The sequence below is a fragment of the Lytechinus pictus genome, chromosome 15 (assembly GCF_037042905.1).
Source record: "Lytechinus pictus isolate F3 Inbred chromosome 15, Lp3.0, whole genome shotgun sequence".
NCBI lineage: Eukaryota > Metazoa > Echinodermata > Echinoidea > Temnopleuroida > Toxopneustidae > Lytechinus > Lytechinus pictus.
This window is the reverse complement of record NC_087259.1, coordinates 17,888,907-17,914,210: the sequence shown is the minus strand read 5'-3', so window position 1 is coordinate 17,914,210 and position 25,304 is coordinate 17,888,907. Positions and strand designations below refer to the sequence as shown.

General features: G+C 36.3%; 1 protein-coding gene across 1 annotated transcript; it reads right to left on the bottom strand.

The window, feature by feature from the left end:
• Positions 1–312: 312 nt before the first annotated feature.
• Positions 313–24,667, bottom strand: LOC129277359 (flavin-containing monooxygenase 5-like). Its single transcript, XM_064110014.1, has 8 exons — positions 24,553–24,667; positions 22,760–23,023; positions 21,152–21,352; positions 17,658–17,713; positions 15,521–15,751; positions 14,675–14,840; positions 14,079–14,327; positions 313–455 (listed from the first exon to the last, which is right to left on the bottom strand). The coding sequence occupies exons 1-8, from the start codon at positions 24,665–24,667 to the stop codon at positions 313–315; spliced, it is 1,425 nt and encodes a 474-aa protein (XP_063966084.1).
• Between the last annotated feature and the right edge of the window lie 637 nt (positions 24,668–25,304).

Here is a 25,304-nt window from a genome sequence, read left to right as displayed (position 1 = left end):
TATCCCGGGGCAATTATTAAGAGAAAGTAAAACTTTGATACTACACAGTGAATTTTTAAACTAGGAAGGCTAAGGCCAGGGCCAGGCTACAGTTTCATGGTCCTAATCCTTTCGACTCTAAGAACTACGTTAGATCTAACGTTCATGTCGCTGACTTTTGGCATTTGAGATCTAGAGCCTACTTTTATGAGGACCAATTTCCAAACGGTTTCATAATCTCATTAAGATAAAAAAAAAAAATATTGCTATATTGCTCTACGGATAAAATTACTCACTCAGTCATACAGGAACTTATGTTCAGTCTCGGTATTGTTATCTGTTCCCGCTGATGGCCTTGGCCCCGATGTCTCTCGACTCCTTGCCAGGCATCCATGCTCGCTGATATCCAAACACCAAACACCAAACACCAAACACCAAAACACTGGCATCATCAGTTCCAAAGTAGTTATTCATTTCTGATCCATTAAAAAAATACACAAATATTCATCCACTCATCAATGTTCACGAATAATCAAGTTCACATTGATAAGCTAGCTGTAGATCTACAGTTGTCAAAAAGTGTTCGGAGATCCCCCGGGAGATTCATCTCCCGTGAGAACGATGGAGTTCGGATTGGCCTCCCCGGTGATGATGCGGCACTGCATGGTCAAGGTCTGGCGTGCTCTGATTCCGCTGACCAGGAAGAATAAGACCAGTCAGAGTTTCTGTCCATAAAACCTCAAACTGATTCAGATCAAGTTCTTCATGGGAACGATTCCAGCACTGATGAAAATGAATCATCTGATATGGGAATGCTGTCTGGGGCACAGGGTATTCCCGGTTAGTTTTACCAGATTTTTTGGACATCCAAGTTCTTCAACCTCGGCCTTGCGGGAAAGGATGCAATAACGCTCGCTCTTTGTGACGTATTGATTTTGTCACAAATCTCGTCGTCTGCAACGTTCAATGGCGCGAATTTACATAAAATCATGATAGAATGCATCTAAACGAAGAATGCATCATAAACAATGTTCGAAGGAACATGATTTCAGGCAATAATGAATGTACATTTTGGATAAACATGGGGCGAGGATCCAGGGTCGGTCTGGCCGTGCCTTAACCCCCGGCTTATCCCATCCCAGCAAACTTTAATATATATATATATATATATATATATATATATATATATATATATATATATATATATATATATATATATATATATATATATATAGGGTATCACTGGCGTAAATCCCGGGGGGATGGGGGGATATATCCCCCCACTTTTCGAGGAGGGGGGGATGGCCTGTACAAACATCCCCCCACTTTTTACGAAAGAAATGAAGAAAAAAAATCACAAGAGATAATTTTTTTATTGGTGAAGATTCTTCCTGGAATACCGCTTAACAAACAAAACAATATTATTGAATCATAAAATGCAAATAAAGAGCCAGTTCACCATTTCCAAACGAAAAAAAATATGTCTAGCTTATTATAACATTAGAGAGAAACCCCCGTTTCATCCAATTTATCAATGGGGCCTTTGGGAAGGGATTAAGATGGAATGTCAAAAAAATTTATATGTAATCTCTAATAAAACCATTAAACCATCATGGGGTAAAAAATATAATAATATTGGAGGGGTATTTGCCATATGGACATACAGTGGTGTAACTTCGGGGGGGGGGGGCATGGGGGGCATGTGCCCCCCCCCCCCAAATCGGCTGACCAAAAAGGGGAAAGGGGAAAAAGGAGAAAAGAGGGAGAAAGGAAGAGAAACTTAGTGGGAAAGAAAAAAATATTATTCATTATAATGTTATATTATACATTGTATTATAATTATGTTATGTTACATTAAAATTTTCAGCTCGCGCTTCGCGCTCGCATCATTTTGTTAATGAAATACGTAGGGTCCTAGGTAATTCCTACAAAGAAACCTTAGAATGCCCCACTTCAGGTCTGAATTATCTAAATTTTCAGCCCGCGCTTCGCGCTCGCAATATCTTATTAGTGAGATGCGTACGATAATCATGATTGCAATGACTACAAGTGTTTCCTGTGTTCAGATGTAATTCTAATAAAATCAGCAAGCGCTTGGCACTCGCATGAGATGACTTTATTGAGATGTGCATACTCTTAAAGTGATTGTTTAACATTGGTTTGACTTTTGAAAAATCTGAGCTAGAAGGTCTCACTTGTCATCAGTGTCTGTGATATGTTACAAAAATGAAGCCCAGAAAAAATTGCGTTCGAAAAAAATTATTTAGTGCTTCAAAAATTGAAATATAAAGTGACCGGAAACACCACCTTAATTTCATCCCATACACTTATGTGTACTATTTAGGCGTCTAGTAGACGCCTATTTACAAAATCAGTGTTTGCCTTGTAGTTTTAGCTTTTCTTTCTCAATAATGGTTGTTTTCAGGGTTTATTAGTTCTAATACATGCACTTGTACACATGTTTCATCTTGGGATATCGTGAGATACATATCCGTTTAATGACATTGTCCTTAATATGTCTCTATATTAGGTCAGTATAACTGGCAACTGAGCACGCTCACTCAGTGATTCAAAAAAATTTCTGGTGCCCCCCATGGTCTAAAAACATGATTGCAAAAAAAGCCAAAATATTTCAGATATCCCCCCCCCCCACCCATCAACACGGATTTATGCCAGTGTAGGATATAGATGTAGGGGATGGAGATTAACAGAAGAAAACAAAAGTAAGAAAATGAAAACGGAATGGATGGGACCAATAACAAATCTTAGGATTGGTTGAAAATATTTAATCGTTAGTTGTTGTTTTTTTCGACTCTCCTTGATTTGCCCTTAAGGGGAAATTCACCCTGACGTGAAGATGGTTTTAATAAAAAAAAATTAAGAAGCATTGGTGGACCCACCAGGGGAGGGGCACAGCCGGCTCGTGCCCTTTGAAAGGCACAATTAAAATTTGTAATGCAAACATGTCGTTAAAACACACGTGCACCCTGTTACACCCACAAATATAATAACTCCCACTAATGTAATAACACCTACAAAATTAATGTAATCGATTTCACCCACAAAATGTAATAATGCACTTTACCCACATTTTTTTTTATCACCCACAAATGTAATAAATCTGAAGAGATATTTTTGATGAATTTGTTCTAATCTAAAACCTTGTAGTAATGTATTCATATAGCACAAAGGCGCAAAGACTTAATTTTCCCCGGACCGGGTTATTTAAAACATTCAACAAATCTCCCCCCAAAAAAAAAAAACCAAAAAAAAAAAAATAATAATAATAATAAATAAATAAATAAATAAATAAATAAATAAAAAAAATAGATATATAAGATAAAAAATAAATAAAAAAATAAAATAAAAAAAAGACCACACAATCTTATTAATGTTGAACATTATGAAAATAAAGTGTAGTCTTTCCTCCAGACCAGAGTATTTCAAAATGAAAAATCATTAAAAAAAACCCCAAAGACCCTACACTTTTGGTAATGTTGAATAACATGGAAATATACCATAGTCTTTCCTCCAAACCCAGTCATTTCAAAATCATAAATAACAATACCAAAAACCAATATAAATACTCCAGAATTTTATTAATGTTGAATAGCATGGAAATATAACGTATTCTTTCAGCCAGACCCAGTTATTTTCTTTTCAAAACAACGCTAATAGTAATAATAAAAAACTCCAAACCTAAGACCAAACAATAATTCTAAGAACCTGTGATAAAACAGAAGTTTAGGGCGTTGTTTTTATTCCATACCTAGTCATTAAAAAAAATAGAAAAAAAAATCTTCTAAAGTAAGACCCTACAATATTCTTATTCTTGTGGAATAACATGAGTTTAAAGCGTACTCTTTCCTCCAGACCCGTTTATTTAAAAAAATGAATAAAGAAATTTCAAATCTAAGACCAATCTTCAAACTTTACACCCAGTAAAAAAATATTGGTTTAGAGCGTTGTCTTTAAACCACACCCAGTTTTCTTTAATACAAACTTAGACTCGGCCTACAAAACATTGTAATAATGCATGGGTAGAGCAAATATCCTTTCTCCATATTTGGTTATTTTTAAAAAGTAGTTTTTAAAAACATTCTTAAACGAATACCCAGTAATATAATTCTTGTGGAATAACATGAAGATCGATTGTAGACTTTCCTTCAGACACGGTTATTTCAAGAATAAAAGCAATAACCCCCCCCAAAAAAAAAAAAAAAAAAAAAAAAAAAATCTAATTAAGACCCAACAATCCTCAAAAGTAAGACCATGTAAAAAAAGGACGTTTAGAGCGTTGTCTTTATTCCAGACCCATGATCATATAAAAAATAATTTAAGCAATCTTAAAAACTAATTCATTCTTATTCATGTGGAATAACACGAGTATTAAGCTTAGTCTTTCGTTTAGACCCAGATATTTAAAAAATGAACAAAAATTGAAAGAAAAAATTCAAAGCTAAGACAAATCTTCAAAATTGGACCCACTTAAAATGCTTGGGCTTAGAGCGTTGTCTTTACCCCACACCCAGTTCTTTTAAAAAATACAAATTAAGCGAATTAAACATTAATCTTAAAACTTAGACCCCAGCATCTTCCAAACTATACAACCCTGTCTTAGTGAATACTTAGTTTTACCAGGCTAGTTTAGTTTAAAAAAACAAATCAGAACAACAAAACAAGCATTTAAAATCAAAACCCTCTTCCAGCCTAAGATCATGTAATAAAGAATGCATTTAAGACATACTTTTTTCTTCCAGACAAAGAAATTTATAATTGAAAAAAAAAACTTTTCAAAACTAAGAGCTCGGGGAGCATTTCATGAAAGGAGTTTTCAGACGTTTTATCCGCCAATTACCATGACAGCACTGCTTCTTAGCCAATCAACATCAAGGAAAGTTGTCAAATCTGGCTTGCTGGACAAAAAATGTTGATGAAATGCTCCCCCGATCATCTTATTCATGTTGAACAGGCACAAGAATATGATTGAGTCTTAGTTAAATGGAGATTTCATGTATCTTAATTTTGAAAATGACAGGGTCTGGAATAAAGAAAACTCTGGAATAAAGAAAACCTTTATTTTATTACAGGTTCTTAGTTTGAAGGATTGTTGGGTCTTAGATTATGTTGTTCTGGGATTTTTTTTAATTTTAATTATATTATAATTTTTTAAACAACCGGGTCTGGAAAAAAGACTTTGGACTTACATCATAATTTTTTAAACAATCGGGACTGGAAAAAGGACTTTGGACTTGCATTATAATTTTTGAATTAACTGGGTCTGGAAAAAAGACTTTGCACTTTAGTGCTTTATGAACGCATTACTATAGGATTTTAGTTTAGAACGGATTCGCCAAAAATCCCTTCAAATTTATTACATTTGTGGGTAAAGTCATTATTACATTTGTGGGCGATCAAAAATTATTACATTTGTGGGTAAAGTGCATTATTACATTTGTGGGTGAAATTATTACATTTGTGGGTGAAATTATTACATTTGTGGGTAAAGTGTTATTACATTTGTGGGCGTTATAACATTTGTGGGTAAAGTGTTATTACATTTGTGGGCGTTATTACATTTGTGGGCGATTATTACATTTGTGGGTGTAACAGGGGCAAAACGATATGTTTGCCAGCCCCCCCCCCCCCGGATCGACGCCTCTGCCCATGGACCTACTGCAGCATGTCTACCGTCGAAGAGTGGGCAGTGGTGTTTGTTGTTCCTACGATCTGTAAGAGCAGTAGTATAACAATCATAATCATAATTACCCAAAGACAACATTAAGAAAGAATACAAAAACGAGTCATAAGAATTATCTTTTAAAGATGATTATGATTGTTATATATATATTACTCAATGGTATTACTCTGTCAAACTGAGTTACAAGTAGAAATACGTCAAAATGATTTGAAAGTCGCCTTCTTCTGTCAAAAAGACATTATTACAGTCAGTGGCGTACCGTGGGTCACGGCATTGGGGGGGCACCAGCAAAAATTAAGAGTCACTTAGGGAGCGCGCGAAGCGCGCTCAGCTGCCAGGTATACTGACCTAATAGAGACATTTTAAGGATATACAGTGCCATTAAACGGATATGTATCTCACTGATTAAATAATGCGAGCGCGAAGCGCGAGCTGAAAATTTTTGAGATTCAGACCTAAAAAGGGGCATTATAAGCATTTTTTTGTAATCATGATACGTACCTGCCTCGCTAAACAGACGATGCGAGCGCGAAGCGCGAGCTGAAATTTTTGTATATATTGACCCCAAACGGAGAATATATGTTAGGAATCCATTAAGAGTATACATATCTCAACATAGTCATCTAATGCTTGTACCATCCTTTGCTGATTTTGTTAGAATTACATCTAAACACATTTAGCACTTTATTTGTAGACATGGTAATCATGATTATCATACGCATCTCACTAATGCAATACTGCGAGCGCGAAGCGCGAGCTGAAAATTTTGGAAATTCAGTCCTGAAGAGGGGCATTCTATGGCTTGTTTGCAGGAATTCACTAAGACCGTACGTATTTCACTAACCAAATGATGCGAGCGCGAAGCGCGAGCTGAAAATTTTTGATATTGAGATCAGGACATTTAAAGGACTGATTTTAGGAATTCATGAAGAGCAGACATCTCACCAATCAACTAACGCGAACGTAAGCACGGACAGGAAATGTTTTATATTAAGACCTTAAATAGGGCAATCATTTTAAGTAGTCATGAAAAAGAAGCAAATGTCACTACATGAAATAATAACTCGAATAGCGAGGAAATGTATTTGGTGTACAGTATATTGATTTGAAAACGGGAGGTTTTAGTATAACAGGATTATATATCTCGTTAAACAGTCTCTGCGAGCACCAGGAACAAGAAAGACATAGGCCCTGAGCAAATAATGTTTCATAAAGTTATGAAAAATGCTTCTTATGTAATATAACATAATTATGATATAATATAACATTTATAATGAACATAATTTATTCTTTCCCCACTACGTTTCTCTTCTTTTCTCCCTCTTTTTCTCCTTTTCTCCGCTTTTTTTTTCCCCAGCCGATTGGGGGGGGGGGGGGGGCACGTGCCCCCCATGCCCCCCCGTAGTTACGCCACTGATTACAGTTTAAACAATATTCCACAACAATTCAAACAATGAATTTACGAAAGACAAGAAAGGTATACATACCAAGATGTAAAACTAAACGATCTGATCGGTTTGTGGAACCTTTGAAAGATTGTGCTTTTCGTATTGTATATATTACTGTCATGGTTATTTGTCATGTTTATTGCCACTTGCCTTTTCTTTTATGTAGCATTGTCACATGTTTTGTCAGGAACAACCTTCCCCTCCCTATAGAACTTTTTTTTTCTCTTATCTATATTCACTAACTCTGATGACTCCCTTTCATTACTTTCTTCTTTCCACGCCTCTCTCAATCCTGACAATGTAATTTTGAGAATATAATTTTAGTAGCTTTATCATAAGATCAATTTTTATGGTGCATAGTCACAATGATATAATGATTATCTATTTTGCATAATTGAACATTTTATTGTAAAATGTAATAAATAAAATGTGTACTTGTTATTTTTTTTTTTTACTTTTTAACTTATTTCTACTTTTTTGTATATGGGTGTGGGGGATATGCGTGGCGTGTATGTGTGAAAAGGGGAATATCCCTACCCCGGTAAACGGCAAGGCAATTAAAAGACAATTAATCACAATTCATGTATTTCGTTGCAGATCACGGTTTCTATTGACAAGTATGTGAATACAAAGCGTACGGAAAATATGTTCTACAATGGAATTAGTACGATTATTGAAATACATCGGCAGACAGGCGCATTATAATCAATCTAATTCACATTTTTATTTCATAACGAAGTCCATTATGTATATTGTTTTGCCCATACATTCTTCCAAACAAAACATGCATTTTTTGATGGGTAAACAGATACAAAATATTGTGAAAGATTTATGATGCAATGCCTCATCAATATATTTCATTTATTGGTTTCCGTTTCACAATGTTGGACATGCTAAAGTGATATTACAAAGCATAGTATCATAATAACATGATAATAGATTTGATGAGCACAGTTGAAGAAATCAAGCTTGCTCAGATGATTTTTTTAAAGAATAAATCGGAGGGGCTTACCAAAAAAGCAAAGCTTGTATGAAAGGCAGGCCCCTAAACTTAGTTTCGTTACATGACATACACATAATAATTTCGTATCAATAATGTGATAATTGTCTACGTGCACTTTGCAAAAAAAACATTATCTCAAAAAATGCGTGAAAAATATACATTAATAACAATACAGAGAGAGGGGAGAGAGGGGTGTAGAGACGGAGAGGTGGGGGGGGGGGGGTAGAGGGAGGAGTGAAGTGCGAGTACTACGAGAAGGCAAGCAGCAGGAGCTGGTACTTTGGCGAGTTACATTTGAAAGAAAAGACCAAATATATATAATATACGCATATATATTCATATACAAATACATGAAACACAATATTAGACCTCGTTTTTGTGTGGTACATTTCTGCCTTAGACAATACTCCCGATTCCCGTTGATTTATAGTCAATTAATCTTTTAAGGGGGTGAAATGACCAATAACATGGTGTGTGATCTCTCATTGAATTGTGCATTCTAATTACAGATAACTGTTGATATTACATAGAATGAAATGTAATCGTATTTGGACAGAGACTCTAAAATGTTCTTGAGAGAAAAGTATTTGTTTTGTGACGTGTCAACACTAATATTTGCGACATGAATGTATTAATTAGCATTTTATCATTCAAATATAGGCCTTTATTATTAAAGGACAAGTCCACCCTAACAAAAAGTTGATTTGAATAAAAAGAGAGAAATCCAACAAGCAGAACACTGAAAAGTTCATCAAAATCGGATGTAAAATAAGAAAGTTATGGCATTTTAAAGTTTTGCTTAAATTCACAAAACAGTTATATGCACATCCTGGACGGTATGCAAATGAGGAGACTGATGACATCATCAACTCACTATTTCTTTTGCATTTTATTGTGAGAAATATGAAATGTTCTATTTTTTCCTAATTGTCAAGTAAAACAATGATAAATACCTACATGAACATGTGGAATTAGCATGGTTCAGTCAAGTTGGTCCTTATTGTCAAATCTGTTAAAAATTAAATATTATATAATTTAAAAAAAAGTGAGTTAGTGAGGGACATCATTGACCATGCTGACTGTCTCATTCGCATGTCACTGAGTTGTGCATATCACAATTTTGTGAAAAATAAGCGAAACTTTAAAATAGCATAACTTTCTTATTTTACATCCGATTTTGGTGAAATTTTCAGCGTTATGCTAGTTTGAGTTTTCTCTATTTATCCAAATCAATATTTTTTCTTGGGTGGACTTGACCTTAAAGACTTCACTGCTAAGAATGTTGCTTTATGGATTAAAAGTGGCCAGATTTGAGTAGTTGAGGACTTGAGGTGTTAAGGCTGCTGGTTCGTATCTGCTCACCTGATATTTGACAAAGTTTAGGTTGCTGCCGGTCGAAACACATGTCTTCACAGTACGTCCCATAAAAAATAAAACGATACGAAGATATCGTTATTTTTGTTTTTATCATAAGTTATACTTTTTAGAATTGAGTAAATACGCCTCATTGCATGTTAGCTACTCATATCAGGCCATCTCCATTTTACATAATCCACGCACTAAATTGTTCGAGACCATGTATTATATGATGTCATTCAGGCGCCATGCATGATGTAAGATTTCATCATTGATCATTAACAGTTTATGGGGAATTCACCAGAATTGGCGCATCATGCAATCAGGCGCGTCATACTAGACCGAAATGTACAGTTTAATGTAACACCATGGAGAACATTAGATACAATTCAATTCAATTTCAATTTCAATTTTATTTCAATCATAAAATCATAAAATATATACAAAGTAACATGCAACAATCGAGATTTAATCTAATGAATGAAATTGGAGACTAATATGAAAGTTTAAAAAACTTGTGAGTCATAGTCCCCCAAAACAGGGAAAAGCAACACATGTTACGATATAATACAAACCACACACACACCATCACACACACACACACACCATGACACGCATGATACATAGGTACTTAAAATAGAGTTACAAGGAATAGGAAGAGACGAGCTGTCTCTTCAATAAGACCTTAAAAGATGACAATGTAGTGCATGACATAAAATTATTAGGTAAATTGTTCCAAATACGGGGACCGTTGTGTCTAAAAGAGTTGAGTAAGGACTGAGACGAAACCTTTGGGTAATGGTATTTTATACATGAGCGGGTATTATGGGAATGGATAGATTTATTAAGAGTAAACATTTGACAAATTATTTTAGGTGCAATACTATTATTAACATTAAACATCATTATGGCAATTTGGAATGTATATATATCATAAATCGTAAGTGTTTGTAACCTAAAAAATAAAGGACGAGAGTGAGCTTGAAAATGAGAATGTGTTCATATTCTAAGAGCTTTCTTTTGCAGTTTGTATAAAGATTCTAATTTAGTTTTACCCACTGCTGCCCAGGTAATGGTACAATAATATAAGTATGGTAAAATTAAACAGTTATACAACATAAATAATACATTTTGAGGTAGGGATATAGTTACGTAATTTACGGATGATACCAATGTTTTTAGATATTTTGTTTGCAATATATTGACGATGGTCCTGGAAAGATAGAGTATCATCAAGAATTATTCCTAAAAATTTAACTGAAGTGCACACATTCAAATTAACATGGTTTATAAGTATTCTAATATTATTACAATTATATGGGTGGGATTTTCTATTAAAATACAATACACACGTTTTGTCATTGTTTATGATTAATTCATTAGCATCAAACCATTGTATAACATTTTCTAATTCTCTATTTACCTGTAATACACACAAAAAACAGAAACTTGCATGTGTTAGTAATCGTACTCAAATGTCAAAATAATTTTGACACTATAGCGACATACTTTGATGAGTACTTTCACTCAATGAAGGTACTTTGAAAACTCATCTTGTCGAGTATATTTCATTTGACACTGTAGTGACACATCAAGTGAGTAAATTTGAATAACTCAATCTAATGAGTAACTTAACCCAGTGTAATGAGTATGTTTAAAGTATATTTACTGACTTTTTGAGTATGTGAGCATATTACACACTTGATTAGTTTTAGCGATAATCTGACGATTAACTGCGCTGAGAAAATGAGTAGTATATGACTCTTGTATGTGAGTTTTGGGGTGTTGAGATCATGCATCCAAGTAATTTTACTCGGATCTCGCGTTAATTGCTTGCGCGCACACGTGATACCGGCCAAATGTGCAGAGCATGAAGACTTTTCTGGTAAGTTCTACATGTCTTTTTATTTATTTTCCCCCTTTTCTTCTATAATTACTTTTCTTGACAATAATAGCTTAGACCTACATGTATGGGGCAAACATAAATGCTATTTATGGTGACAACAGGGTGCATTGATCTACATTCTCATCCATCCGAGGCTCACGCCTCTCGGTTTGGGTAACCACACACCAGCCTGTTGTTGCGCCGCTACCCCGGGGCCAGAAGGGAGTGAAGGCCAGTGTGCCGCTACGATGTAATCATGGACGATGTCACTTATTTGCCCTCCTCATAAATGACTCCAGCAATCGTAGCGGCACACTGGCCTTCACTCCCTTCTGGCCCCGGGGTAGCGGCGCAACAACAGGCTGGTGTGTGGTTACCCAAACCGAGAGGCGTGAGCCTCGGATGGTTGAGAATGTAGATCAATGCACCCTGTTGTTACCATAAATAGCATTTATGTTTGCCCCATACATGTAGGTCTAAGCTATTATTGTCAAGAAAAGTAATTATAGAAGAAAAGGGGGAAAATAAATAAAAAGACATGTAGAACTTACCAGAAAAGTCTTCATGCTCTGCACATTTGGCCGGTATCACGTGTGTGCGCAAGCAATTAACGCGAGATCCGAGTAAAATTACTTGGATGCATGATCTCAACACCCCAAAACTCACATACAAGAGTCATATACTACTCATTTTCTCAGCGCAGTTAATCGTCAGATTATCGCTTTACCTGGCTGTGAGTTTTTTTACCCGTTCTGCTATCATACCTTACAAACTTGAAGAAAAACTAATTTGTACGGATTGTTTTACATACTTTCACTGACAGGGATACTCAAGAAAAGTAGTTAATAAGTAATGTCCTTGAAAAAAAGATCAGGTGTAACAGAAACCCAGATTCTCGAGTAAAAACACATACGTTACGAATTTTTGCACTTAATTCTTTATGTAAAAAACAATTTTACTCATGGAAAATAGTTCTCGTTTTTTGTGTGTATTAATCTATTGAAATCTTTATGACATGCAATTAAGTTGGTCTCGTCGGCAAACAGTATAAAACGAAAAAAGGATGAAGAAGAGCTCAGATCATTTATATAGATCAAGAAAAGGAGAGGACCCAGTATAGAGCCCTGTGGGACTCCACACTGGATCCTCTTTCTATCGGAAACAAAATTATTATAACATGTGAAATGGGAACGATTACTCAAATAATTCTTAAACCACTGTAAGGCTACACCACGTATACCAAAAAACTGTAATTTACAGAGGAGAATATCATGGTTGATGACATCAAACGCTTTAGATAGATCAAGAAATAAGCCCTTATGTGTGAACTTTGTTTGTTAATTTATTTTGGGTGTAATCATGAAGGTCAATTAAAGCATGTGCACAGGAGGATTGTTTTCTAAAACCGTACTGAGAGTCATCAAGGAGATTATATTTATTTATATGATTAAAAACCCTATTGTAAATCAATTTTTCTAATATCTTAGAAAAACAAGGGAGCAAAGTTATAGGGCGATAGTTAGAAAATATATGGGGATCCCCTTTCTTAAATATGGGTATACCAATACCAATGACTATAGTTCCTATGACCATGACAACTGCGTAAATATCATCATGAAAATACATAGTGGAAACACAACCAAGAAAAATATGAAAAACATGAAAAATAGACTCGATTGATCAGTTCCTGGATTTTTAACTATCCGGGTTCTGGTCGGGTTGACTGTGTTGTACTCTGCTTTCATGATTGCATCCCGTGCCCCTGGCCATGCATGTGGACCGACCAACCGGTAGAATGGCGGATAGTTGGGACCGAAAAGGAATTTGAAGGCAAGGACTAGGTCCGACTTGAGAAGATCCATGAACCGAGGTAGGCATCCGACTTTTGCAGCTAGCATATCACAGTATGGGATAGGTGCAAACTAGACAATTCAGTTAAAAGAAGAAGATATTAAATGCCTCGAATTTTTACTTTCATCAGTATTATGTCTACATATTCGCAAATTATTGGAGATAAAATATTTTGGTTAACACAAGACGACATGTAGAATCATATACTTCAAGAAATTAAGATAATTGAGAAAAATCACTACCACTATTGGCCCATGCATGTCCTTTTAATCATCTCTAATGCATACTCATCTAAATCTGCCATTGTCTTTCAACATGTTCAAGAAATTACTTGCCTTGCACGTGGGTCACTGAAAAAAAATAAGTGGCCAATGGCGCAATGGGTATTACAGAATTCAGTATAGGTTAAGTGAAATAGGGCCCCGGCCCTCAACTTACAAAGAGTTGTGATTGATTCAATCAATATTACACATGGAAAGTATTATCATCTAAAGTGCCTGTGCCTATGCTTATAAGATATAGTCGTGCAGGAATTAATAATCCCTGCACGACTTATCACTGACATGACCAGTTAGTAATCTTCAGTATGCATGCGAAGGCACAGTGAATTTTCGAGACGAACGAACTTTACTTTCCACACTTGGGATTAATTGAATCATTCGGATGTTTAAGTAAGACTTATTCCAGGGACCTGATATTAATAATAGAAGTAACTATTAAAGCTTTGTCAACCAGAGGTACTCGCCATGGTATAGTTTTAAACCGCCAATCAAAATCAAGGATTTCGTGAAGTCACCAATGGAAAGCAAAGTTACTGAAGTAGTGACTTTTTTGCAACGGGGCCAAGATGTATACGTACACGTATCTTATGATTGTCGTAGAGCTTCTTAAAAATATTTTTCCTCCTGGATACATCCTCAAGCATTCTCTCTTGGCATGGTAGTTCGACCAGTCCTTTAAAGACCCGCGTCGCAAGACGGGCCTGGAGTTCATTGATGGGCCCTCGGGCACCTGCTGAGTTGGTGGCACCGACCATGGCTAATGTTTGGCGGGAAAGACGCGGCGGGAAAATGTGCCAATAAAGTTCCAAGTCCTTATAAGACTCTAATATAGAATTATAAAACATGTGATGGCATGATTTTAATATATGAAATGATGGTGATACAGGGAAGGAAACAGAATTGGACGATGATTCGCTGATCTCATGTGACAAGCAAGCATATAGACATGATAGATCTATAGAAAAACAACTTTTTGAATAAACATGCACTTCATAGAACATAATTGAAATAATTGAAAACAAAAGTGATTTATAGCTAAATAAGACAAAACAAAAAGTGTGATAAGTGAATGTGACATACTTTGTTTCTTTGAAGTATGCCCCAACCGCCACACTGCACTAAGGGAAATTCAAGTATCGGCCCAAACACGCAAAGGATTAAAAATCGAACCTTGCAGAATAGACCTGTCGATGAATGGAAATTTGAACTCATAACCAGTCGCGAAGATGACCACATCCACGTTCTCGACCACGGTGCCGTCGAAAAAGATGACATCGCTTTCCGTGAAGCGAGCGATGTTAGGTTTGGCTTGGAGAGCACCGCACCAGATGCGAACCTCAAGATTAAAAATGATATTGACATTAAAACTTAAATACATTGTATTCTTTCGCTGCAATTATTAAAGTTAAAGTGATTAAAAGAGAAAATATGAACATCTTTAAACCGTAATTTATATCTATAAATCGTGTCATAAATATTTGTAATTGTATTGCGTTATATGCATTAGATACATGTATTTAATTTATGCTTGTAGTACTAAGAGTAACAACAGCTTTTAATACCTCTTGTTCGAAGGCATTAAGGAGGTTTGGAGTTACAACCTCAAACCAAGATTAGGAATATTTATTCTCCTAACGTATTTTCAATTTATTTTTTAATGTTTTTTTTTTCATCTGATTTACTAAAATTCCCCTGTAGGCCTTTTTTTATTTGTATTGTGTACTTATTTTTTTTTTTTTTTGGGGGGGGGGTAAGTGAAAATACAATAACAACAAAATGACAGTTAAAAATGTATTTTGAAATCAATCTTTTAAAAATTGCATATAAAAAAATACAATGGTATACTGTGAAACCTTTAAGATATTGCAAACAAATTATCTGTAAATTTCGCCAGCTCCATGAGCCTGGCAACGAACATTAAAATGTGCCTTTCCCCTACCTGTTATGCTCGGGTAAATGATTATTGCCCAGTTCCCCCCCCCCCCCTCGATAATTTGGCTAGGGAAATTTTCTTACCCCAATGAGATCATTGACCATGATGCTAGTGGAAGAAAAGAGTGGTCGCTCGGATTTGAGACCGAGGCTCTCCATATTTAGCCGGTAAGAGATGAATGACTGCATCCACATCTTCCACAAGGCGAGGGGCACCAAGCCCCTGACTCGACGAATGATGTAAACATCGATGGGGACACCCCCTGGCCCCGCCCTGGGTAATACTGTCGTACCACTCTTCATCGAAAGATAGGTCTGGTATAAGAGATAAATATTACAAGATACAAGGATTGATGTTTGAGAGGCCTTAAATTCAGGGGCGTCGGTATACAAGAAGTGAACAATATTTTGAAATTAGGGTCTGCATACACTTTCTGATTACCTTGATTAAACAGGAATCGGGTATTGTCCCATGCCAACTTGCATAATTATTCTGCTCCTTTTTATAATCTATATTTCCGTGCGTACTCGCCTATAGATGCTTGCTTACTATATTCATTTTTCCGTGCCTCCTTGCCAAATTTTGTGTCCGCTTATGTATTCCGAGTCCGTGCAAACGTACCGCCATGCAAATGCGGTGCCTGCTTACACTAAGGATCGACCTACATGGGGGCATGGCGGAAAACGCATCCCCTAGCTCTCGAGTTTTTAGGAGTGAAAAAAGGGAAGGATAGAGAAAAGAAACGCATGAAAAGAAAAGCTGTACTGGTATATGCCATTAAGTTCTTACTACCCCTGTAGTAATTCTATTGGAAAAAATAGGTCATCTTGCGCGCCCTCCCATCAAAATATCATTGTTAATATTAGCGTATTTTCGCAATCACTACGCAGATGCTTCCTACAACGCATCAATTCATTTGAAAAAGCAAGTCAAATTACAATGAACAGCCTGAGAGGTGTTTGTCGAAAGTTGATGGACCAGGACATCATATCTGAAGATTCGGGCCGGACGAAGAATTGTTGGTATTGTTTGTCGACATGACTCTGCTGTTTTGATTTACCGATTTTTGATAAAGGCTGCTTTGCATGAAGGGCTTTTGACAATAGATTCTCACCGATACCGAAAGCGTCTGCTTAGTAGTTGCTAAAAAACCCATTGCTGCAACACTCCTGACAACTCCAATTTGACACAAACTGACTGCTTCTATGAACATTATTGTTAAGAAACTCAAACATGAACGTGGCCGCATGTAAGGAATGGCATCAGAATGGTGTTCATGCCTGAGAAACACATTGACACACACTGCATGTGTTCAAACTGTGTGTTTAATAATAATAATAATATTCCGCATTTATATAGCGCTTAATACATCGGAACGACGTCTCTATAAGCGCTTTACAGACATATTATTACCCCGGTCATCGGATCCTTGCATGTCCGCATACAATGTACGCACCTTCTCCACTCCCTGGGGAGCATTCCAACAAGAGTTCCAAGACTCAATTGCTAGGCATACTACATGTAGGCTTTCACATCCTACCAGGTACCCATTTAACGCCTGGGTGGAGAGTGGCAACGTGTGGATTAACGCTTTGCCAAAGGACGCTAGGCCATGGTGGGATTCGAACACACGACCCTCTGATTACAAGGCGAGAGTCAGAACCGCTACACCACGACGCTTCCACATTTACGGTGTGGATCATATGAAGATGTTATCCACACTATTTACATGCATACTCATATCTTAACAGTGTGAAGATAATTCCACACTGTGTAAGTGTTCACTGTCTGTTCACATACAGTGGAATAGATAGATATATAGAAAGGTGCTTTCGTTTAATTGCACTGTCAAAATGCTCAAACTTAAAAGTGTGACGATGTATGTTTTCGCTCTGTGGACACCTCTACAGCGTTGTTGTTCATAGTCTATGTGAAAATATTGTTCACACTGTTAAAATGCTTCCACATTGTGGACATCTGAGTGTCAATGTGTTCAAATGCTTCAATATGTGGAAAAATATAGAAAACTGCATGTGAATGTGGTTTATCATTGTGTTTCACACTGCGGGACACACGACGCTGTGATGGTGTGTGTGTGGGGGGTGTGCGTGTGTGTGTGAAGGTGTGTTCTTTTCAATGTTTGAGTTCTGTGAATACGGCCATGAACAGTCCAACTTTTCGATCTGAAGAGAGATATTTACAGTAGTATAGGCCTCTTACCATTTTCGCATGCATACTGGTGTCGACCGCTACATCGCCTGCCGAATGGGCGCCACCTATTAGGAAAGAAGAAACAAGTATCCGAAAGTAAAATTAAAGTGCAGAAACTTTGTTATTCCTTGGCCGAGTTTGATCAAATTTTCAATGTTTTTTTTTGCCCGATTTTTAATCTCTTCAAATCATATTTTTTCAGCCTGGAGTTCTCCTTTAATAAAGGAATCAAGAAATAGAAATGAAAGAACCTTCGGACTGAATATTAAAGCAGTAACACAGTAAACTGTTTTGTTATATTCTCATACTTAAATAATTCTTTATTATAAAGAATTATTTAAGTATGAAAATATAACAAAGTGCATATAACATAATTTAAAAGTGCACTGATCAGGAGATAATACGTTACTGGATTGTTAGCAAGTTGGATTAATGATATTGAATATTTGATCCTTGTTGAATTTGATGATCAGTTTATACTCATATGGTTTGTATTGAATGCTCTTATCCATATTTTATGTTCTGAATTTGATCTGATTTAGCCATTGTTTCGAGGGACATTTGAATTTGGAGATTGGAATTAAAATCTAATTCCCATAAAATATTGTGTCAACTGTTACTTTGTCTAGTGGCGTACCGTGGGTCACGGCATTTGGGGGGAGGGCACCATTAACAAATTTGAGCCTCTTAGTGGGCACGCGAAGCGCGTATAATTGCCAGGTAAGCTAATTGAGCGCTAATTGAGCTTTCAGAATACCATAAATTGTATGGACTGTGCCATTAAACGGATATTTATCTCACCGATCCATTAATGCTGATTTTTTTTTATTCAGACGTAAAAAGGAACATTATAAGCAATTTTTTTATAAGCATGATACGTACCTGACTCACTAAACAAACAATGAGAGCGCGAAGTGCGAGCTAATATTTTGTTTGCACATATTGACCCAAACAGGGACAATTTGAGGACTTTTTAAAGAAAGTCATAAAGAGCATACATATCTCACCATAGCCATCTAATGCAAGCGCTTGCTTATTTTGTTAGAGTTAAATTGAAACACATGAAACACTTTTGTAATCATTGTGATCATGAACATGATACGTATATCACTAATCAAATAATGCGAGCGCGAAGCGCGAGCTGACATTTTTTTAAATTCAAACCCGAAGAGGGGAATTCTAATGCTTGCTCGTACACTGCAAAAAACTCCGGTATTAATTTAACACCAGCCCGGAATCTATATACATCCACACCAGAGTATTGAAACAACACCAGTTTGGAATCAAACCGATGCTGTTTTAATACTAATTTGTGTTGTATAAACACCTTTCTGGTGTTAGACCAAAACGAAACTGGTATTGCTTAACACTTCTCTGGTGTGGACATATATAGATTCCGGACTGGTGTTAAATCAACACCGGAGTTTTTGCAGTGTAGGAATTCACTCATACCATAAGTATTTCACTATACAAAAAATGCGAGCGCGAAGCGCGAGCTGAAAATTTTCGGTATTCAGACTAGAAAAAGGGACATTTTAAGAATAGTTTTTAGGAATTCATGAAGAGTTAACATAATTATCTTACCAATCCACTAATGCGAACGTAAGAACGGATTTAGAAATATTTAATATTCAGATCTTAAAAAGGGACAATCACTTTAGGTAATCATGAAAAGAAGCATAACATTATGCCACTACATAAAACAATAATAACTTGGATTAATAGGCCTATTTGGTGTATATTGACTTGAAAACGGGATGTTTTAGTACAATAGGAATTAAACAGACAATGCAAGCAACATGAATGATGAACACATAGGCCCTTAGCAAATTATGTTTCACAAAGTTATGAAAAAAATATTCTTATGTAATATTGTAATGTAATATATAATTTAACATAGTATAATATAACCTAATTTCTTCACCCCCACTACGTTTTTCTTTCTTTCTCTCTCTTTTACTCCTTTTCTCCGTTTTTTTTTTTGCCAGCCGATGGGGGGGGGGGGGGGGCGTGCCCCCCATGCCCCCCCCCCGTAGTTATGCCAATGACTTTTTTCTGGGTTCTCTATTTAAGAAGTTGCCACTGGACCAACAAGCTATCATACCTCCCTTTGGCTGTGACAATTACATTAACTAAAGTTTGAGGAAAATCCATTAAAGTTTGAGAAGATTATTTCAATTTTAAGTTTTTGATTCGTGATATCACATACGAGCAGCTGTCACGTATATTATGTAAAATAGAATGCATAAATTTGAATTATTTTAACATGTTTAATGGTTTAATGACTAAAAAATTTCTTTCAGGAGCTGGTGCGGAATAATTTGTTGATATACTGAAGGTACAATTACACAAATTTTCTTTTTTTTAGGAAATGACATTCCAATTACTTTTTTTTTCACTATTACAAAGGAAGCTGCACTCGCATATGACGTTACAAATAAAAAAAAATCTGATAACTTTTAAAATATTTGATGGATTTTCCTCAAACCTTCACCAATATCTTTTTATTATTTTTCTGCTATTTTTACAATAAACATTTTGTCAGGGTGACCGGCCGGCCTCCCCTTTGAACCATCTGACCATAATCTAAATCTCATAGAAGAAGTACTCGAATATAAATACTTATTCATATGCAATTCTAATAAGAAATCAAATGAAGAAGATGAATGTTTTATTATTATACTTCACTTTCATTTGTTTCCAAAGTGTACATATGAATGCAATATTTTGAAAGTGAACATTTCACTGCTGGTACGGTGTCCCACAGCGTGCCCGACAGTGTGTTCACAGCGTGGTCACAGTGTGTTCACAGCGTAGTCACAGTGTGGTCACAGTGTGTTCACAGCGTGGTCATAGTGTGTTCACAGCGTAGTCATAGTGTGGTCACAGTGTGTTCACAGCGTGGTCACAGTGTGTTCACAGCGTAGTCATAGTGTTGTCACAGTGTGTTCACTGTCTGTTCACAGTGTAGTCACAGTGTGTTCATATGTGTTCACAGTATGTTCACAGGTAGTCACAGTGTGGTCACAGTGTATTCAAATTCTGTTCACAGCGTAGTCACAGTGTTGTCACAGTGTGTTCAAAGTGTGTTCACAGCGTAGTCACAGTGTGGTCACAGTGTGGTCACAGCGTAGTCACAGTGTGTTCACAGCATAGTCACAGTGTGTTCACAGCTTAGTCACAGTGGGGTCGCATTGTGGTCACAATGTGTTCACAGCATATTCACAGTTTGGTAACAGTTGGTCACAGTGCGATCACAGTATCGAACACGGTGAGAGTGTCGTCACACTGTTACATTTGAGTATTTGAACAGTGCGAATCACATTTTCACAGAGTTCCCGAGGTAAACACATTTTGGACAATCACACTGTAAAAGTGCTAGTGTGGAAATGTAATACCAGAGAATATGAGCGGATGAACCACTTTCACAAACTCCACTATGTGAACACAGTATAGAATACACTGTGTGAAAATGTGTTCAATCCAGTAGGATAAGACCATACCGACGACGACGACGGTTTTGCCAGCGTATTTCATTCCGTTTCTGAAGTCACAACTGTGAATGATGTCGCCCTTAAAGTCATCCATTCCGGGAATAGAGGGAATATAACTCTTGTTATGAAGCCCTGAGCACACCATCACCGCATCGAACACCTCCTCATCGACCTCACCGCTCGGGCCTTGACTCTTCACGTGCCATCGACCTATGGGGGGGACATTACATAAAAAGTGGCGTATACTTACGATACCATACTATTTTCTTTTATCTCTTTGCATTTATTCAAGGAGAAACATAAATATATTAGCACCTTTTGAATTTATGAGCATGATTTATGTATATCCTGCTAACTTAATAATGCATGCGAGAAACGTACGTGAGTTGGATTTATTTATATATACCTGTGTATCTTATAGCTTCACGCATCGGATTCAAACGGTGGGAACAAAACATATACTGATTTTATTCTAAACAGTTTTTTCCGATCCCGGGTTGAGATCATGAACAGGATTTTTATTTTATCCATGCATAGTATAACGGCTCAGCGGCGAACAAAATGAATGCCTTAGTAATGAATGCAAAAGGGTATTAAGAGGTAAAGTTACCAATAGACCAGTTCGTAGTTACCTCATGGACAACTTTGGTCAAATGACCTTTCATTTCTTTCACTGAGATAGGCAGATTTAAATGCAAGATATTATGTAAGGATGCCTTACATAGCAGGATGAAGAATTTGAATAGACCTGGGGGCCGTTTCATAAAGCTGTTCGTAAGTTAAGAGCGACTTTAAGAATGACTGGTGATCCTTACTTACGCGCTTAACATTCGCCAATGAATATCATTTACCACAATAAAGGATCACCAGTCGTTCTTAAAGTCGCTCTTAACTTACAAACATCTTTATGAAACACCCATCAGGTGACTAGAATAGCACACCATTGAACACTCTATGAAGGTATTTGTTGCATTTCTACTTTGAATGCATATAGCATGTTGTACAATGTACTTGGCAAACTGAAATACCAGTCGTTCGTGGACGCATTGGGTTTTTTTTTGTGTGAATGTAAATGAAAAACACAATTCAAAAGAATATAATGAATAATCAAGACCTTAAAGATGGTGCTTATCTCATTAAATTATAAACCACCATGTCACTTTAGTACAAATGACCTTCCTCTGATCATGCGCAGTATCTTCTGATCATGCGCAGAGTGGAACTACGAACTGGCTGCATTGTACCCGTTTCATAACATTTGTTGTAATAACAAATTTACAGTTTAATGCTACTAAAATCATTCAATTTGATTGACTGATGGTAAACTTGTTCTAAAAATTGTGCATTATGTATCATAACAAGTTTTTACAAGAGATCCTGTATTTTGTAAACATGGTAAAGTTTACCTTTCAAAAATATATATGTTTGTACTCAGGTATGACACTTAATTTCAGGGCAATCATGATATAATGTCACCTTCAGATAAATTTCAATGCCTCTCAGAGTCTGTAAAAATTGTTGTAACTCAATGAATTAGAATGTATACAAGATATACATGATATCATATACTAACTTTAGTCTTTAAAATTAATATATTTTTTTTAAGAAGAAACTAACCGGTCTTATCAAAGTCTTTCGTGGGCTCCACGCGGATAACCCTCGTGTTGAATCGTATTCGTGGCTCAAGATCAAAGTGTTTGGCATAACCCTGGTAATAGCTCAGAACCTGATTGCCCCGGATGTATGGTGGAACCGACGGATCGAATGGGTAGTCACTAAAACACATCATCTCCTTGCTCGAGTTTGTGATGAGGCAGTCGTAGATGGCGCCCCTCTTCTCTGTCCCAGGGACCCTTCGGTCGCTGGTGACCCAAATACCGCCTTGATTAAAAAAAAATGATCACATCACATTCACAAAGAATTAGTTTGATTAGGCTTAATTTTCCACAGAAAACATTGAAGTTTTTTTTTACGAAATGATCAAAATGGGATGCCAAAACTAAACTGGTAAATATTATATTGTTCTCAATTTTTACCAAATCGCTATTCAACCCACTCGGAGACTTATATCCATTCGTCATATTCATGATGATGTCCAGATCTGCAATCTGTACATTAATCAATTAAATGGGAGATGAGTAGGAGCGAAGATAGATTATACAACAACAACAACAACAACAAAAAGACGTTGGACACACAGGAGGTAGCAACTCTGTAAGCAGTGCTTGTGACGAGTGCACCGAGACATAGACAATGAAGGGGAAAAACAAACTGAAAGAAAAGATTAAAAGATTCATAGGTCGGAACATTCAGTGTCAGGATAATTGGTTTGTCCATGATGTACAGAGAATCCGGCTATTAGTGAAACATCTATGTTTTCAACCCTTCACTGGGACTCTCAAACACCAATGCATTTCTAGCCATTGTGAGATGTTTCTTTTAGAAATTATCAGAAGTCTAATTGTTTATTATTATCGTCATTCCAAATCAAACCATCCTTCGCACCAATTTGCCCACAACATTCACAGCACCGAGGAGCATGGACCTTTTACTTATAGCCTTTATGCAAGATGATCTCCGGCTTGTGAAGCATGAGGCCTTGGCATCTACTAATTAAAATGCTTTTTTCTCAAAGATGCCGAAACGTCAATCTCCATATTTTTTCCGTGGACCAATGTTGTCTTTACTGGCTATTGAAAAAAGGGTAGGCCTACAGTGGTGTACAAACACATTGTTTGATTGATTGATTTTATTCGTCAAGAATATCACAGGAGATTACAATGAAATTGAAGAATACCTTGACAGGATAGCCCAAGAAAGCCGAAAGTCTTATTTCCAATGGGGTCCTATACACTCTAAATTACAGGGATTTAAAATAAGTCCAGATGGACTGTAGCTAGGGACCAATCGATTTCTGAATTTAGTTTTAATCCTAACGACTTAAATTTAAATCTCAAATGATTTAAATTTAAATCTTTTGAGATTTAAAAATGAATCTTAAGGATTCAAACTAAATCCGGAATTCGATTGGTCCCTAACTACAGTCCATGTGGACTTGTTTTAAATCCCTGTAATTTAGAGTGTAGTTAGTATAAAACATTAACATATTGTAACAAAAACTACGACAAGTACTGGAATACTGTGTAAAATAAAATACATTGTAGATAATTTTGTGAAAGGTATACCTGACGCGTCTCTTATTTCAGTGTCAAACCTCTCACATGATTTTCCAACGATTTACTCTGATCATTTTGAATAAACTTACATTTTTTGTTTTTTTTTCTAAAAATCATACTATGATTTCATGCGTTGATAAACAGTAAGTTGTTGCAATAATTGTTGGAATACATCACAGCCATGCACGAAAAAAAAATCTTAGATTTGATGGAATAATAATGATATCAACATGCCTATTTGTTCTGTCTGTTCGAAGCACACAGGTTCGATTCCCTCTTCGAGACAGGTTTTGGTAGAAACCAGACCGCTTATCCCGGCCCCAATAACAGCAACCCTCTTCACAGCCATGACGAATATTAGTGATACCTGTAAATTGCATAAGTGATCTCATTATTCAAATGCTCATAACTTCCCCATAATTCATTCAATCTTCCTCAAACTCCCGCTCAAACTTTCAGTTATATATGGTTCTTTGATTCACTTCTTTGATACAAATCCAACTGGTTTCAAATGTTTTTCTCCTTTTATTACATGTCCATCTTTATAGATTATTAGGCCTACATCTAAATTACGCAACTTATCGAATGAACATACACATCATCATGGATTCATGATCAAGGTGCAGTCAAGCTGTGTAGCATTAAATGTACACCTAAACCTTATAAACCTATAGATAATATGTACATTTAGATATTAGGCCTACATAATCCTACACTGAACACATATCATAATATGTTAAATATTCCGTATCGTAACTACTTACCTTGGCATAGGTGACTCGCCATACGCATATATAGACCTATTGATTCCTCAGTATTTATGAAATATCTTATTCAACCTAGGATCAAAATGATATGGTCCATTCACTATGCTCAATCACCAAAAATTTGATACATGGCCAGGGCCTTTAGTGAATCATGATCGTTCACGCATTACAATATCATATAATACTCTTTTTTCCCCCAGAATCTATATACCCCGACAA